Source organism: Chlamydomonas reinhardtii, chromosome 9 (assembly GCF_000002595.2).
Source record: "Chlamydomonas reinhardtii strain CC-503 cw92 mt+ chromosome 9, whole genome shotgun sequence".
NCBI classification, from domain to species: Eukaryota; Viridiplantae; Chlorophyta; class Chlorophyceae; order Chlamydomonadales; family Chlamydomonadaceae; genus Chlamydomonas; species Chlamydomonas reinhardtii.
This window is the reverse complement of record NC_057012.1, coordinates 6913613-6931239: the sequence shown is the minus strand read 5'-3', so window position 1 is coordinate 6931239 and position 17627 is coordinate 6913613. Positions and strand designations below refer to the sequence as shown.

General features: G+C 66.2%; 3 protein-coding genes across 3 annotated transcripts in view; 1 reads left to right on the top strand and 2 right to left on the bottom strand.

The window, feature by feature from the left end:
* The first annotated feature begins 60 nt into the window (after positions 1–60).
* CHLRE_09g410350v5 (uncharacterized protein) lies at positions 61–3839 on the top strand. The gene is made up of 4 exons (XM_043066257.1): positions 61–1085; positions 1318–1981; positions 2192–2608; positions 2962–3839. The coding sequence occupies exons 1-4, from the start codon at positions 264–266 to the stop codon at positions 3588–3590; spliced, it is 2532 nt and encodes an 843-aa protein (XP_042921553.1). The 5' UTR covers positions 61–263; the 3' UTR covers positions 3591–3839.
* Positions 3840–3980: 141 nt separating this feature from the next.
* On the bottom strand, positions 3981–13620 carry CHLRE_09g410332v5 (uncharacterized protein). Its single transcript, XM_043066256.1, has 9 exons — positions 12901–13620; positions 12471–12553; positions 11921–11965; positions 10983–11803; positions 10629–10728; positions 10169–10225; positions 9668–9794; positions 9072–9143; positions 3981–8872 (listed from the first exon to the last, which is right to left on the bottom strand). Exons 4-9 carry the CDS (start codon positions 11564–11566, stop codon positions 6501–6503), a joined length of 3312 nt encoding a protein of 1103 aa, XP_042921552.1. The 5' UTR covers positions 11567–11803; positions 11921–11965; positions 12471–12553; positions 12901–13620; the 3' UTR covers positions 3981–6500.
* A 398-nt stretch (positions 13621–14018) lies between these two features.
* The window catches only part of CHLRE_09g410300v5 (uncharacterized protein), a 14642-nt gene continuing 11033 nt past the window's right edge, over positions 14019–17627 (bottom strand). The window contains exons 17-21 of the mRNA XM_043066255.1: positions 17571–17627; positions 17204–17438; positions 16846–16907; positions 16478–16546; positions 14019–15451 (exon numbers count right to left, since the gene is read on the bottom strand). The exon at positions 17571–17627 is cut by the window's right edge and continues 101 nt beyond it. Of these exons, the coding sequence (XP_042921551.1) occupies positions 14687–15451; positions 16478–16546; positions 16846–16907; positions 17204–17438; positions 17571–17627 (1188 nt within the window). The 3' untranslated portion in view covers positions 14019–14686. The remainder of the gene's footprint in view (positions 15452–16477; positions 16547–16845; positions 16908–17203; positions 17439–17570) is intronic.

Here is a 17627-nt window from a genome sequence, read left to right as displayed (position 1 = left end):
CAACCTGCCCCAACCAGCGGCCCCATGCAGCATTTGTGCTCAACTCAGCGGTCTGCCGGCCAACTCTTCGTCAAACGGCTGCATTCAACACATGCGCTTGATGTCTCTCGTACCTACCTTCTTGCGGCCGAACGCAGCCAAAGCAGGCTGAGCTGGCGTGCACATTCGCGCGGGCAGCTTCCAAACTTGGAGCAAGTGCAGCGTGCATCGATCTGCGCTCGTCGGTGACTTCCTTATAAAGTAAAAGGCTCTTTGCAAGCTCCATGAGGACCAGCAGCGCGGCCGCAGCTGCTGGTGCACGGGCCCGCGCCACCCCCGTGGCCAAGCCAGCCGCCCCTGCAGGGCCAGTCCCCTGCCACGGTCCATCGCTGACGCATCTCTGGCCTATCCTTGGGCCCAACCCTAAGCTGCTACGCCCTTCACATAGCTCCACCGGACCCGCGGCTTCGTGCCGTCGGGTGCTGCTGCGCGCGTGCGGCGGCGGCAGCAGCGGTGGCGGTGGCGGCGGCGGTGGCCCCCGACGCTGGCGCCCTCATGGAGGCGGAGACGGTGACGGAGACGGCGGCCCCAGCGGCAGCGACGGCAGCGGTAGCTTTGGAGTCCAGGCTGCCGCCGCCGCCGCTAGGACCTGGGTCCTAACCGCCGTCGGCGCCGCCGCATTCTTAGCCGGCCTCGGCATCGCCAGCCCCGCCGCAGCTGCCTCTGGCGCAGCCTCCTTCCCTCCAGCCGCCAGGGCCAGCCGTGGCGCCACCGCGCCGCCGCCGCCGCCGCCACCCGCCGCGGCCGCAACACCTCTGTCCGGCGCTGCCGCTGCGTCCTCCTCCTCCTCCTCCTCAGAACCAATCGCCGACGGGGCCGCCTCCACTGACGCCATCAGCCGCCTCAGACGCCTCATGCGGGAGGCGTTCGCATCACTCACGGAGCTGGGCGCGCGGGTGGAAGGCCTGGAGGCGGCGGCGGGCGCGGCGGCGGCGGCGGCGGAGGCAGGCGACGGCTTGGTGATACCCATGGAGGGCTTTGCAGTGGCGCCGTACGCACGTGCGCTGGCGGGCGGGTCGGACCTGCGGCTCCGTTGCCGTGCGCAGGTGTGTAGTGCGGTACAGGCGGTACGGTGCGTTTGCCGTGTTTCCGTGCCGCATGTTCTGTTCACGTGTTGTTCACGGGAACGTCTGGGCGCTGTGGAGGCGGCTGGGAAGCTTGTACGGCGCAGGGCATGGCCGCCACAGCCGATTGCAATCTCCATGGGCACGGAGACGGAGATTTAGACCTGTGAGTTCGAGGCTTTTTTCTTACATTTGTCGCTTTTCAACTTTGCAGGTGTCCGGAACGGTCGACGCGCCGGTGTTGATGCCGCTGCTGCTTGCCGCCTCAGCCCCCGAGCCCGGCGACGGCGGCGACGAGTTTGGGGTTGACGGCGCCAGCGTCGGCGCTATCAGCTACATCGCGCCGCCGCCGCTGCCGGCGGCGCTTAGACTGCCTGCCCTTGCGGCGGCGGCGGGCGTGGGCAACCCCGCTGCCCCCGCGCTGCGGCTGCGCATTCAGTCCATGTGGGGTGGCCCTTCGACTTCCCAGACGTCACAGGAGGCAGCGACCGGGCCCGGCGGCGGCGGCGCCGCCTCCGCCGCCGACGGCGTCGTAGCGATAGATGCGCTTGGCGGCTGGCAGGGCGGCGGTGGCGATGGCGGCGGCGGCGCCGCCACTACCGCCGCCGGGCCGCACCCGATGCGCGTGACGGCGCACCTGCAGCTCGCCACCGCCGCCGCCGCCGCCACCGCCGGCATGGGCCTGGCGCCGCCGCCGCCGCTGGCGTCGGGCTTACTAAGCAGCTCCGGCAGCGGCGCCGCCGCCGCCGCCGCCGGCCTGGAGTCTTTAGTAATTGAGCGGTTGGTGATGAAGGCAGACCCGCACCCGGCGCTGCGGCTGCTGGCGGCTTCGCGGGGGGCGCTGGAGAATGTGGCGAGGAACGTCAACCCGTTCGCAGGTGGGGCTGGGGGCTGGGGCTGGGGCTGTGGGATGCGGATGGGGACATAAGACCTGTTCGTGCTTCTGCAAACCTGTTTCTGTGGTTGGGTGGTTGCTTTTTTTGCGAGGAGACGCGCCGTCATGCGTTTGCTCTCTGTGGCTGTGCCCACGACTGCCACAAACCCGAACGCAACCTCACCCCTGCCGCGCCTGGCACCGCCCACCGCAGCTGCTGCAGGCCTTCCTCGCGGCCTGACCTCAGCCATGCGCCGCGGCCACGACCTCGACGCCACCCGTGCCGGCGGCCTGGGCGCCGCCGCCGCCGCCGCCGCCGGCGATCTGTCCCTCGCCTTTGGCGCATTCGTGCCGCAGCCGCAGCCCAATGCGCTGCTGGGCGCAGGAGCTGCTTCCTGCGGTGGCGGTGGCGGTGGTGGCGGCGTTGGTGGCGGCGCTGGTTGGGGCTCAGGCGCCGGCGCTGCTTCGGGCGGTGGCCTGGTGACGTGCGGCCAGTTGTCGCTGCACCGCTCGCGGCGGGTCGCGCTTTCTGGTGTGTTTTCAAGTGCGAGCGACGGCGGCGGCGGCGACGGCGCAAGTGATGGCGGCAGCGGCAGCGGCGGCGGCGGAGGCTCCCAGCGGGGAGTCGTGGGTGAGTGCTGGGGCCGTGTCAGGTCGTGCCCGTGTGTGTGTGTGTGTGTGTGTGTGTGTGTGTGTGTGTGTGTGTATGTGTGTGTATATGAAACGCACGCGGGCAAAGGGTCGACAGGGTGCGCCGTGCGCGGTGTGCGGGTGTGGGAGGTGTAGTGGCCTGCTGACTTTGCCCGGCACTACTGCTGCTGCTGCTGGTGGTGGCTGGCAGGACTTTGGCGAAGCGATGTTGGCGTCACAGGCTTGTTGTAGATGCTTATGCGCGCACACTGCTGATAAGCCCCGTGTTAATGGGCCCTGCATCCCAAACATTCTCAAACCCCTAAAAAGAAAACCCGGATCTGGATCCCGCAGGCGCCTGGCAGCTCGGCGACAGGGCCACCGTCGCGGCTTGGTACGGCACCGGCAGCTCCTCCGGATCCGGATCTGAATCTGGATCTGGGTTCATGCCGCCAACCTGGATCCGGGTTGCCGGCGCCGGCGATCAGGGCGGCGGCGGCGCCGCCGTGGGCGGCGACAGTGACACCGGGGAGGAGGGCCCGCTGGGTGCGTGGGCAGAGGCAGGCCCCGTCAGCGTCTCGCCGCCTCGTCCTCGGCCCGGATCGCGAGGGAAGGCTGCGGGTGGCGTGAGTGGCGGCGGCTGGCGGCTACGGGAGCGGCGGGCTGGGGTGCGGCTGGCGCTGTTGCCTGATGAGGAGTCGGGTCGCAGCTACGGACTGTGCGTCAGCCACCGGCGCGAAGAGCTGCTGCTACAGCCGGCGGCGGCGGCGGCGGCTGTAGCAGGGGGCGGCGCAGATGGTGGCAGTAGCAGCAGCAGCAGTAGCGTTGTTGGGGGGACGTGGGTGGTGGAGGCGTCTGCGGCGGTGCCGGTCGCGCACGGTGTGCTGCTAAACCCGGGGGTGGTGCTGTTGCGGCGGGGGGCGGCGGGCGTGGGGTCCAGTACGGTGCTGTGTGCTGCGGCCAACGCTACATGGAGCTTCTAGAACATGTCTCTTAATCGACTCAGCGCTGCTGCCTGATAAGCAGGCTGACTAATTGGCACGCTCAAGCAGCTAGTTGATGGATGCGGAAGGCCGCCCCGTCCTACCGCGTGTAACGTCGCGTGGCGGCATGTCGTCGTTCCGTGTCGGTTTCCCATGACGGGGTTCCATGCCGGATTGCCCCAACGGTTTTGCAGACGACGTATGGTACTCCACGGCACGCGGCCATGGCTAATGTAAGCCGCCGTCAGCTGCCACGTCATACGACGACATACGGGTTGGGTTGGGGGGATTGAGCGTGTTCGCGTGCCGTGCGTGACGTCTAGTGACTAGCGTGCGCAGACGGTTGGGGCGGCTCCTCAGCCTCCTCTGTCCAGCTCCTTCGTTAGTACGTTTGAATTGGATTTACACTTTTCGGTTGCTGCCTTTGGGGGCAGCTCCGCAACCGCCATCGGGCCCTGCCCCTTACAGCCTCGGCTCAAATTGAGCCCTTCAATGAAACTCGCATTCCCACAGTGCGCCACTGCGCCATCGACCAACAGACAAAACATCCATAGCAGCCTTATGCTGCCTTATGCAATTCCTAAATAGATCAACACAGTGCTTCTTTGTCGATGTAATAAGACAAATAACTCGAACGAGTGAAATGTAGGACGGTCTTGGAAGGGTGAAGCAGCCAGCAGCAAGCTCCACTCAAATACTCATGACCTGACTCATGACCCCGTTCTCCACGCATCTAGGTGTGTAGGTAGCTTACCCAGGCGCCACCGCTTTCCGAGAAGCAATGACGAACTGTCGCTGGCGCATGACGCACCCACACGGACCACCCACACACCAAGCTGAGTGCCCTACCACGTGCCGGTCACTGCCGGTCCTGTTCCCACACCCCATGCCACCACACCACACCTCACCTCACCTCACCCCACCGGCCGTGTCGGCAATGCCTCCGCCGCATTCCGACCTGATGAATCCCTGCCACCCACACGCACACACGCACCGCACTGATTGAGGCACCCATCTACTGCCGCCATGCCGACTACGGCACAGCGCTACAACGAGACCAGTTATGAATTCGTTTCGAGGTGCTTGTACTGCTTAGGCCGCAGCCCCGACAAAGCCGCGAGCCATCTCCACGCGCAAACTGCAAGCACATACGTGCCCCTGCACGTGCCCATTCACGCACACTCTGACACGGCAGCCAGGGGAAACCACCTCCGGCGTCCAACTCCACGTGGCACGTAACCCACTGAGCACATGCGCGCACAAACACGCCCACGCACACAAATACAGATGCCTACACACGCGCGCGCGTGCCTACACACACACACACACTGACCACTGTACATGCATGCACACCGATCTTGAAGCCGCATCCTCACTGTGAACACCACAAAACACCACCAGTCCACCACACACACGTGTACGGTATTGATGCATTCACTCGCCTTGATGACTGTGCCATCATAGTGCCAGGTGTAACAATTCCACCGAGTTTCCTCATGGTGTGGCAGCCGGTCGCACTGCAGGCCAGCAACCCACACCTGGTGGGCGGGACCAGACCAGGCCAGGCCAGGCCAGACCAGACCAGACCTGACCAGCCACCTCTTGCCGCCATCGGCCCTCTTCGCCAATGCTTGGGCTCGTCGCCGCCCCGAAACACAAGATCCGTCGATCACACACATTTCTTTCACACCCACCCAACGACCATACTGTAGGAATAATGTGCGTGTGTTGTCCAGGCGCTCTCGACAGATGCGGTGACACCTGAGCAGCAGCAACCCCGACCCGACCGCACAAACACACACGGCACTCGCAGTGCCCAGTACATTGCCACCAGCCGGCAAGGCCGCAGCACCCTAAACCTCCTGATGCAAACTCGCATCGCCAGCAATTAATTTGATCAATCATTTCGCCGGGAGACCTACGAAGGCACGTCCATTCCCGCCCTCCCCGCCACAGAGTCTGCATCGCGTAAACAAGTCCTGCCAGTGTTTCCTTTCCTTGTGCTCTGCACCACAGGTGACGTCGGTCAGCAGCCGACATACGCCAAGCCGCCTCGAAGCAGATAAAGCCACACGCCCGGGAGCGTCGTCATCAAGAACACAGGAATGCACACAGGGCCCCTGCCGCAATACACTTCAATCCCGTCCACAGCTCCAGGCTCCCTCGCCAGCAACCCTTACTTCGTCCCGGCGCCACTGCAACCCGCGACACGCACCCGCATGTAGCCTGCCGCCGCCGCGCCACTAAGTGTGCGTGCGCGAGTGCCGTACGCACGGGCGTGTGCCATACACACACGCCCCTAAGCACCCGTTAATGACGAGTGTGGTGGGAACCCATCGCCGCCGTCCGCGCCGGTAATCAAAGTGGTGTCGCGCAATGCCGCCACACCCCCTAGGCGTACCACCACCTGTACCAGCGAGTCTCTCTGAATTACGGCTGCGGTGCAACCTTAAACACACACACACACACACGGGCGGGCTTTCGTTTCGTTTTCAACACACACACACACGCATTGTCGTAATGTTTCTGTTTACCATGCCGATTGCCAAATCCTGGTCACAATGAAGCATTTCCGGCAACTCTTCAATCGCACACTCTTCAATCGTATGCCCACACCCACATTCGCGCCCACGCCCGAAAACAGTCCAAGCTCCCTCCACCAATAGACAATGTACCCCCGACCACTTAATGGTTTTAGGTGGCCGATGTCAAAAGTAACCGGTAGGGCAAGCTGCCGCTACGTCGCGCTTTCTATTTGCTTATTGTTGACCATTCGCACGGCAAATTCATTTCAGCGTCACGTGTGCGGCGCGTGCCAATACAGCCAGCATGTTTCTAATCCGTCGTCTTTGTCGTTGTTGATGTTATGGAAGCCGAAAGCAAGAAGCCGCGTCAAAGCAGCTAGCTGCATCAAAGCATGCCGACGCCGCTCATGGCCACGCCGCTGGACACACCGGCAGTGCTGGACACCGCATCGAACCCAGCCGCCACGGCGGCGGCGGTGGCGGCGGCGGCGGAGGCGGCACGTCCCGACGCGCCCGTGCGCACCGTCGTGCCCGTCACGACCGTGCAGCAGCAGTTGGCTTCCGAGCAGTCGGGTGTGGTGGGCAGCAGGAGCGCCGAGGAGTAGCAGCCTTCCTGGACAAAGCGTGCCGCCACCACTGCTGCCGCCGACGCCGACGCCGCCACGGCGGCCGGCTGCTCTCCCTCCTGCTCCTCCCCCTCCGCCACAGCCGCCGCGTCAAGCAGCATTACGCCTCGCGCCTGTGCCCCCTCCTCCACCTCGGCACCTGCCTCGGCGGCAGACATCGCGCCCTCCTCCTCCTCCTCCTCCTCCTCCTCCTCCTCCTCCTCCGCCGCCGCCGCCGCCTTTGCCTCAGCCGCAGTCGGCTCCGATGCTTTCTCCTCGCCACCGACGCCGCCACCGACGCCGCCACCAGCACCCGTCAGAAGTGCGGTGGGTGTCGTGGAGGTGGGGCGCAGGCGCGGCGAGCAGGCAGAGTCTGGATCCAAACCCGGCATGCCGGCAAGGGCCGCTGCTACAGCCGGCGGCAGCCGCAGGATCAGCCCAGCAGTAGCAGCAGACTCGGCAGTAGCAACAGCGGCCGCGCTCAGCGGCCTGCCCGACGACCGCATTGTCGCCGCCCCCGCCCTTGCGGGCCCCGCCGATCGCTGCCGTGGCGGCAGCAGCGGCGGCAGCGGCGGCGCCAGCGGCACTGCGGCGGCCTCGGCAGCGGCCGCCGCCAGCTGCGCCGCCGCATCAACGGCGCAGGTGTGCGCAACCAGCGCCGCCGTCTCGGGCTCCATGGCAGCGGCGGTGTCCAGCCACTGGAACACCCGCGCATTGCGGGCGGCCGCCTCCTCATCCACTGCTGTAGCAGCGCCGCGAGCAGGAGCAGCTTTCGCCGCCGCCGCCGCCGCCGCCGCCTCAGCCGCTGCCGTCGCCGCCGCCTCAGCCTCGGCCTCAGCCACCGCTGCAGCAGCAGCGGCATCGGCAGCCGCAGCCGCAGCCGCAGCCGCAGCAGCGGCAACCGCAGCGGCCGTCTCAGCGGCGGTAGTGGCAGCAGCTGCGGCCGCAGTGGCAGCAGTAGCGGCAGTAGCGGCAGTAGCGGCAGTCGTGGCAGTGGCAGCAGTCGCGGTAGCAGCGGCAGGAGCAGCGGCAGTAGGAGCGGCAGTAGCCGCAGCGGGGCGGGCCATCCGGAGGATGCTCTCGATGTCGACCAGGTCTCCCAAGATCTCGGCGAAGCAGGGCCGGGCTTTGGGGTCGCGAGCGGTGCAGCGTCGCCCCAGAGCCACCAGACTGACCAGCACAGGGTCCGCGTCCGGAGCGGTGGCCGCCGCCGCCGCGAGGAACGCCTCCTCCTCCTCCTGCTCCTCAGCCTCATCCTCCTCGCAGCCCGCGGCGGCGGCGGCCGCCGCAGCGGCTGTAGCAGCGGCTGTCGCAGCGGCAGCTGCAGCCGCCGCCGCGGCGGCAGTGGCACCTGGGGTGGTGGCTTCGTCAGGGAATAGGTCGCCGGCGTTTGGCAAGGTGTCGAGTGTGGAGTAGATGGTGCCCAGGGTGGTCTGGGCGGTTGTCAGCAGGTAGCGCATGCCGCCCCCGCCGCCAGTACCGCCGCCGCCGCGTGGCGTGCCCAACGTCGTGAGCATGTCAGTGGTGCCGGACGTAACCCCGCGCCCGAACAGTGCGGCACGGCTGGGACCGGCGCGGAGCGAGCTTGTGGCGGCGGGTGGCGGCGGCGGCGGCGCCGCCGCCGCCGCGGCGGCGACGGCAGTAGCAGCGCCGCCGGCGGCTACAGCCACGGGCGCGGGCCAGCCGTCTGTGGGAGCGGGGTTGAAGGTGCCACTGTCCATGCGCCGTGTGCCGCCGCGGGTCAGGAAGGCGGCGGCGGAGGCCGGCGTCAGCGCCGGCGCCGCCAGAAGCGACGGCGCGGCGGCGGCGGCGGCGGCGGCGGCGCCGCCGCCCATGCTGGTACCCGGCGGCGTGCCCGGCGTGCAGTGCGCACTGCCGCCCGCCTGCTGCTGCTGCTGCTGCTGCTGCTGCTGTTGCTGCTGCTGCTGCAGCTGCTGCTGCTGCATCAGCAGCACCTGCTGCATGTCGCACTGGATCTGCGCCTCCTGCGCCGCCAGCAGCGCCTGGTGCTGCCGCGCCTGCCGCCGCGCCTGCTGCCGTGCCACGCGGCGGCGGTGCAGCGCCAACAGGTCTGGGGGCGGCGGGGCGCCGGGCGGCGGCTGCGGCCAGCCCAACTGCAGGGAGCCGTCCAGCACACCCAGGACCAGGCGGGCTGGGGGATCGGGGGAGGGTGGGTGGGTGGGTGGGTGGGTGGGTGGGGCAGGGGCGGCGTGATTGGGGAAGAGAAGGGGGACGCAAGACACAGCGGGGTATACAGCAAGCAGAGTTAGGTGTGTGTGTGTGTATGTGTGTCTGTGTAGGAGGTTGGCCTCGTGAGTAGACGACAGCGAACCTGTAACGCGCGCACGCACCTGGCTCGAAGTTCCCTCCATAGGGCCGCTGCCGTGTGAGCGCCTCACACAGCATCACGCCGAAGCTCCACACTGGGGTGGGGTGGGCGGGGGGGGGGTTGTAAAGTCCAGCCCAAACTAAACCAAACCAATTAAAACGAGCGGAGCACAGGCGGGGCGGGGGGCAGGCGTGGAGGAGGGGGGCGCAGAGAGGCGGGAGATAAGGGGTAAAGGAAGGTAAGGAGGAGAGGCGCACGGCAGGCGGGCGTGGCGCACGGACGCAAGCCATGTTCAGATACGGGGCTGCGGCAAGATTACGGTACGGTATATGCACATGCACATGCACACACACACACACACACACACACACACACACACACACACACACACACACACACACACACACACACACACACACACACACACACATGGTGGGTATCGGTAAGTAACTCCGGCGTCGTCTGGGCGGGCTTTCGTTTCGTTTTTTTAACACACACACACACACACACACACACGCCTCCAGCCCTCAGCCCGGGGGGGCACGCCTCCAGCCCCAAGTGCCTTACCCCCAGTGCCGTAACACCCACACCGGCCCCCCTCCCCGCCCCCGCCCTCACCGTCCGACGCCAGGCCCACGTGTCCGGTCATGGCCTCGGGCGAGGCGTACAGCGGCGTGCCCCAGCGGCTGGTGTCCAGGCTGGCGGCGCCGGGCGGCAGCACGTGCGTCAGACCAAAGTCACACACCTGGGGGGGCGGCGGGACAGGGGGAAGGAGGGGGTGTGTGCAAGGATTGGTACAGAGAAGTGTAGCGAAGTAGACAGCAGGCGTAGGGGTGCGCAGGGTGGGATGGGGTGGGTAGCCGTTCATGGGAAGAACGGAGTGATTAAATTACAAGCATGATGGGGGGATGGGGGGAAGGCGCAGCCGTGCATGACAAACAGCATGATTGAGTCACAGACTTGAAGGGTGGGGGTCATGGAGAGTCAGCGGTCACGCAGCGAGCAGGGAGGCGATGGAGGGCGGCATAGGCGGGGTTGGTTGATGCCCATCCCAGATACACCTACACACACAGCCAGTCAGCCAGCAGTACAGGCGCCACCGGCCGCGCAATGCCGTACCTTGGCTGTGAAGCCGCGGCGGTCATCTCGTGAGGACTTGAGGAGCACGTTGGCGGGCTGCGTGTGCGTGTGTGTGTGTGTGTGTGGGGGGGGGGGGTGGCATGAATGGAGGTGGGGTAGTGGAGATGGGGCCAGTGGGTAATGGCCTGGCATACCAGAAAAACCATTCGATAACTTGTGTGCGTGTGCGTTTGTTCGGTAAAATACACAGGACCGTGGGCGAGTTGCCCCACCCGCGCCCTACCATCCTACGCACCCTACTTTATACCTGCCCCACGCGCCCGCCCACCGGGCTCCCTCCCCCCCAGCGCCGCTCACCCTGCTGCTCCACGACGCCTCGAACCCCTCCCATACGTATTATCGCTTGCAACTAACGCCTCTGCCTGTGCTCTGCTAGTTTAACTTGGTTTGGTTTAGTTTGGGCTGGTATTTAACATTTTCTCCCCATCTCTCCCCCCACCTTGAGGTCGCCGTGCACCAGCCCCCGTGAGTGCAGGTGCAGCAGCGCCCGCGCCACCTCGGCCAGCGTGCGCACCAGCGCGCGCCGGGCCACACGCAGGCTGTGCGGGGGAGATGGGAGGGTGGGGGGATGGGAGGATGAGAGGGAGGGTGGAGGGAGGGAGGGAGATAGGATGGGAGGGAGGAGAAAGGATGGGAGGGAGGGAGGATGGGAGGGGCATAGGGGGTTGAGGAGTGGGGAAGAGGTTGGGGGCGGTGGGGGTGCGTGAAGGGACTGGACTGGAGAGTGCATTATGGGGCTTGCACAATAGAAAGATACGAACACAAGCACGCATGCACGCACACGCGCACGCACCTCCACCGCTCGCTCGGCGCGAAGATGCCACGCGCCAGCGCCCGCGACAGCGTGCCCTTCTCCGCCACCTCCATCACCACCACCGTCGCCTCCTGCCCCACCTCCGCCCCCAGACGCCACAGCAACTCGTGCAGCGCCGCCGCCGGCTGCACCGAGGCCGAGCCTGAGGCGGCGGCGGCGGCTGTAGCACCGCCCGGACCTCCAGTCTCCAGTGGCTGTAGCAGCAGCTCCTGCTGCGTCTCCCTACCGCCCGGGAGCCCTGCTACTGCCCCCGCGGCAAGGCAGCCCGGGCAGGCGCAGGCGGCGTGGTGGCGTGGACAGGGGTGCCCATTGCAGTCGGCGCAGCACACGCCGCCGGCGCCGCCGCCAGCGGCGGCAGTAGCATCCGCAGAGGCGGCGGCGGCGGCGCTGCAGAAGCGCAGCTTGCGCGGCGGCAGCCGCCGCCTGCTGGGGCCCCGCGCCTTGTGCCCCTGCTGCTTCCCCTTCTCCACATGCTGCTCCTGCTCCTGCTGCTGCGCTTGCACCTCCCACCGCTGCAGCCGCTCCTTGGCCGCCTCCACCGCCGCCTCCAGCTGAAGGGCCATGGCCAGCACCTGAGGGGCCGGGTTCGGACCCACAGAGCCGTACAGCAGCTTGGGTGCCGCCGCCGGGACAGGCGCAACAGCGGCGCCGCCGCCCCCGGCGGCGGCAGCGGCTGCGGCCGCGGCGGCGGCGGCGGCGGCGGCTGTGCGGCGTGCTGCTTGCTGCAGGGTGGCGGCGCGGTGGGACTCCAGGGCGTCGAACAGGTCGGCTGTCAGGGCGGCGGTTCGTGTGGAGTAGGTCTGTAGAAGGAGAAAGGCGGGGAGGATTCGTGAGGGGTGGGGTGGCGTGTGGACGAGTGGGAGGAGCAGTTGCGAGGGGTACATCACGCGGGGATCACGCCGCAAGGCGGCACATACCTTGATAACGTGCGGGTGGGTGAGGCCGGGCGCGAGCTTGGCCTCCTGCGTCGTGTGCGTCGTGTGCAACTTTGGCAGGAGTGGGAGACGACTTTGAAGCGGCCGGGGCAGAGGGGCCGGACGCCAACCGCCCCGGCCCTGGCTGCGTGGCTGTATCATACCAGCAGGCTGAAACACATGGCAGTGTCGAGTTGCAGCAATCAGCAGCCACCAGCAGGGGGTGCGGCTGAGCGTAAGCGGTGGACGGGTGGCGCAAGCGGGCGAGGCAGACACGCCACCTCCACATGTGAGGAGGAGGCGGACACGCCACCGCTCAGCACCCAGACACCACAGCGCGACCCGGCCCTGGGCTATGGGACGTTATCAATACGGCACAGCCTAATCCTCACGTGCCTAATCCTATTGTACACCTAATCCTAAAGTACACCTAATCCTAATGTACACCTAAAGTACACTCGTACCCGGCATCAGCTCCGATCCCCACACGACCACGGCCGCACGGTCACAAAGTCGCAACAGTCGCGCCCCCCCAACGCCCAATGCCGCCCACCTGCGCCGCTGCCTTGCTGCCCTGGCGGGTCGAGTCATTCAGCAGCACCTTGACCGCGACCGGCCCCACACCCTCCAGCTGGCCTGCAAGGGGGGTTTGGTTTGGTTTCGGGGCGTTGGGGTTGGGGGTGGCGGGTTACATGGGGGGGGGAGGGGGAGGGTTCGTGTGCGTAATGGCGCTTTACTGATGCATGGCGCTGATGCACGAGGCGCGGAGTTCCCTCTGTGTGGTTCGAGCCGCTGTGCATGCAGGCGTTGCGCTGGTCCGAAGGCGGAAACCCATCGCCAGGCTCGTTATTTGGAACGTATCACCCGCTGGGCCTCCGGCGGGTATTGCTGGCGAGCGCTGCTGGCAGCGACGGCCAGGAGACAGGGTGCGCGCAAATGAGTAACACAGCGGCTGACAAATCGGTCCCTGGTCTCGCGCGCACCTGCAGCGACAATACCGAAGCTTCCGGCGCCCAGGATTTTGCTGGAAAAGGTCAGCCCCGCGAGAAGTTCGGAGATAGCGGGGTGCAAAATCGGCCGAGTTGTCGACCCTCGGAGCTCAGAGCTTTCCCTCCTTTGTTGCTCACTGTGCCGTGATTCAGGGTCCTTCGTAGCAACAGGCGCTTCCGAGGTGATGCAGACTGCGCCATGCGAGACTGACACAACCGGCGCTCGGCTCGATACTTCTGTGGGAGGCTTCCGGCTCGGTTCCGAGGCCACACTCGCCCGTTGTATGTTGACAGGTACAAGGCGCGGCTGCTGCTGGACCTCTCGGTCGGCCCTCGGAGGACCAAAGCAGCAGCCCAGTAATGGCATTTGTGCTCTCAGCGCAGCAAAATGCTGGAAACTTCACGAAAGCTCTATTTATGTCAGCGATGCTTATGACAGAGCTGGTACATGTGTGTGCTGTTAGGAAAACGACGTCGGGGTTCAGTTCAGTGCTGGGCTTGAAACCGCGAAAGTTGTTGTTGCTTGAGCAGAATCTCAGTACTAGTGTTGCTCTCTATGAGCCCCAGCGAGTGCTTCAAAAAAATGGTGGAACGGCTGGAGCCCGTACAGGCTGACAAACGCTGATATGGGCGGCGTATTTCGCGCGGTTCAAGGCCCGCACCCCGTGCCCGCACCTGCAATAACAGCAATATTTCATACAGCTGATTTGCTAAGATTGGGACAGTGCAGCCGGGCGAGCTGGATTACACGAGCTCAGTCACGCAGGCCGCCTTCCCGCCCCTTTCGCCCCGAGGGCCGCAGTGCCACACCCTCCACACGCCTCGCACTCCTCCATTCAGTAGCCGCACCAAGAAGGTCAACGGCCTTCTCTGACCTAGCGAAAAGAGTGCCAGTGCCGCTGCCGCTGCTGCCGTCTGCTGCTGCCGCCGCGTATGTCACCACCGTCGTCAAGTCAGCGCCTGAGGCCTGAGGGTTTCTGCACACTCCGGTGCCTGGTGCCGGCCGTGCCGCTGGGCACCCTCCTGTCCTGCCGTCCTGGATAGTACTTCGGTACTCGGTAGGCAGAGAGGCGGACTGCGGAGAGGAACGCGACAACACGAGAGCCCGGAGTTCTGTGGTGCACTTACACCAGGCCCCGCCGCACACTGCCCCGCACACTGCTGTGGTGCCGTATGGTATGTCTGCGTGGTGCCGTGATACAGCATTGACAGGAGCCCCACACTCGAACGACCTCGCCAGCATATTGCATTCCATGTTGCATGGGCTGACGGACCATAGTGTAAAAGCAGCATCCTCCCTAGACCACCATGCCCTACTTGTGGCTCTCCTTGCATAGCAAGTGGCTCAAAACACAGCGCGAGGCAGTCACGCTGTCACGGCGCGCGGCCCTTGCCCCCCCAGACCATTGCCCCCCCCAGGGCAACACACTCCTGTCACCTCACGGCCTTGCAACCCCCGATCACACCCAATCACGCTGCCGCGACCCTCACACCACACAGTATGGCATCAGTGACCAGACCGGACCAGTCCAGTCCGATCCAGTCCAGACCAGTCCAGTCGAGTCCAGCCCAGTACAGACCAAAGGCGCGATGCGCAGGCACAGGGGCGCGCAGCCACGCACTGCCAAACGCGTCAGCCCACACCAGCCACCAAGATCCCAAAGCCCCGCACCGCCCTCTCCACGCCGAGCCCCTGCTTGGCAAGCCACTACCAGTCGCCCCTTCCAAATGTGACCCCTGCACCCCGCCATCGCCATGTCACATGCCGCCGATGACACGCTCACCCCAGCCCCGGCGGACCCGGCGGCGGCGGTGGCGGCGGCGGTCCCGGCGGCGGCCCTGGCGGCGGCGCTCCCGGCGGCGGTCCTGGCGGCGGCCTCGGCGGCGGTCCCGGCGGCGGCGGTCCTGGCGGCGGCGGCGGCGGCGCGGTCCCTCCTAACCCGAGACCGGGCGGCATCATCCCCATCGATGGCATGCCTGGCGCACCCATGGGTGCCAGCCCTGCCAATCCGCCCATGCCCATCGGGCTTACGCCGGGAATGCCCATGCCCATGCCAATGCCCATGCTCATTGCCATCGCCGCGGCCGCCGCCATCATTGCCGGCGGCGGCGGCATCGCAGCCATCTGCATCTGCATTTGTTGTTGCTGCTGCTGCTGCTGCTGCTGCATCTGCTGCTGCTGCATGGGCGGCGGCGGCAACTGCTGTTGTTGTTGTTGCTGCTGCGGCTGCTGTTGTTGCTGCTGCGGTGGCGGCGGGCCGGGCAGCGGTCCGCCTGCCGCCGCGCCCGCCTCTACTCCCGCGGCCGGCCCACTCGCGCCCTTCTCCCGCCCACTTCCACTCCCACCACCACCACCACCACCACCACCACCACCACCACCACCTCCTCCTCCTCCTCCCCCAGCTCCTCCGCTGCTGCCCATCTTGGCCACGTACTGCTCCACAAGCCGCCCGATCTTCTCCCGCCGCTTGGGCCCCAGCAGGTCGCCGGGGCGGGTGCGGCCGCCGCCGCCCGCCGCCAGCTCCGCCTCCAGCGTCTCACCCACCTGCGCGGCAGAGGCAGCACAGGTACCGGTACGGCGTGGGGGTTGGGAGCCAAGCTGGCATGACAAAATTAGAAGCACGGGGCGCGGTACAGCGGTTGGGGTCGGTTGGCACACGGTTGGGATCGGTTGGCGGCCGTTGTGGTTGGGAGTCGGTTGGGGAATGGGTTAGTGGTTCGTCAAGTCCTGCTTGCCCTCCCTCCTTCCCGCATGGCACACCTGTCCCCAGGCTGACTCGTAGCGCCCCGTAGAGGGGTTTGGCTCTGTTCTGAAGCGCACTAACCACTGAAACACACAGCCGATACCCAGTCCCACCACGCACGCGCATCTTCTTTTTGGGCTGAGCCCCCCCAGCGAAGCGTTCCAGGGGGGGGGCGAAGCCCCCCAGGAACACCCCTGTCCGTGCGTGCGTGCGTGCGTCGGTAAAACATAGCATACTGGCGCAAACCGCGAGTGCTACGTATTCGTATTTGTTAATGTCTATTGCATGTAAATAGGTGGCAGGGAAAATTCGGGCGGAGCGAGAAGTGCCTTCGCGGTCCATGGACAATTGACTTTCGCGAGGTCGCGAGGAAAGCATCCGGTGCCCGCGGATATGCAGTCTCTATGGCAAACTATGTTGGCGGCAAGCAAAGCGGGGAAGTATATCGAAAGTTTCAAGCGACTTGCCGAGCCATGCCTGCCGACGCGCCAGAATGCCGAGAAGCCCCGAGGTCGCCCCCGCCCCGCGCCTAGCCCTTTGAGCGTGGGGCGCCGGGGAGATGTTGAGTATGGCAGGAGGCGAAAGAAATGCTTGGGGTGTTTGGGAACGTGGCAAGGCACGCATGCGTGGCGCGGGAAATCCCGCACGCCCCCAACCCGAGTGTCCCTAGCCGATGCGCCTGCGCGTCGTAGCGGCATGGAGGCTCTGACGGGGCGTTACACACCTATTAGCTCCCAAGCGTACGGGGGCTCAGCCCATTTTCCAGCTGTACAAAGCTGACACCCCTTGTCCCTGACACATGCGCACGCATATGCGCGCACGCGCACCTTGGACACGGCCTTGTCCAGGATGAGGCGGTAGGCGGAGGCGGTGATGGCGCCCGACTTGTGGTGCCGCTGTGTGCGGGTGGTGGTGGGAGGGGAAGAAGGGGAGGGAGGTTGCAGGACATGAGTACGGTAGTAAGAGGGTAGTAAGTGCCGAAGGGTCGGAGGCGGGAAAGCGGCCGTTCAAGCCCGGCGTGGGTGGTTTATTTCGGGTGCGCGGGGGTGGGGGCGCGGGAGCGAGAAGCGCAGCAGGCGCAGTGACGACCGCTGGGGCAAGAGCGCGTGGGGGGGTGGGGGTTAAGACCTCACGCCACAACTTCAGAGGTCCCCTCGTTCCCCCACCCTCCCTCCCCAACCACCCTCCCACCCACCTTGAGCAGTGCCTTGACGTGCTGCTCCACCTCGGCCCGCATGGCGCCCAGGTCGTCGGCGCCTGCACAGACATGAACGAATACAGCACATGGACAGTGTTGTCGTTCGCCAGCACATACTTGTAGTGCACAGGATTGCGCGTGTGTGCGTGTATATGTTGTGTGTGTGTGTGTGTGTGTGTGTGTGTGTGTGTGTGTGTGTGTGTGTGTGTGTGTGTGTGTGCGCGCGTGTGCGCGTGCATGACACAAGTGCGAGAGGGCGCGCGGTGGGCCGGTGGGAGCGCCGCCCGCCAGCGTTTAGACACAGACTTGCATAGGCGGCCACAGGCCCTATCCCGCACGCCGGTCCCTCCCGCACCTGAAGCGCCGCGCTTGCCCTCCTTCTCCTTCTCCCGCTGCTCCCCGCGGTGGTGGTGCTTGCCGCCGCCGCTGGCCCTGTCGCCGCCCTTCTCGCCGCCGCCGCCCCTGTCGCCGCCCCTGTCGCCGCCGCCACGCTCAACGCGTTTGTAGTCCTCAAACGTGGAGATCTCCGGAAGCGCCGCGCCGCCGCCCGCGGCCCGGCCCGCCTCGGCTGCCGCGGCGGCGTGCGACTCCTGCGGCGTTGGCGTCGGCGTTGGCATGGCGTGGCGCGAGGGGGGTTTCATGAAGAATATTTAACACACACACACATTTGCGCCCCCACGCGTGTCGTTTACCCTGCCCCCACGCGCACACAAAACACTCACCAGCACTTCAGCGCGCCGCGCCGCCGCCAGCGCTGCCTCCTGCCGCGCCGCCTCCGC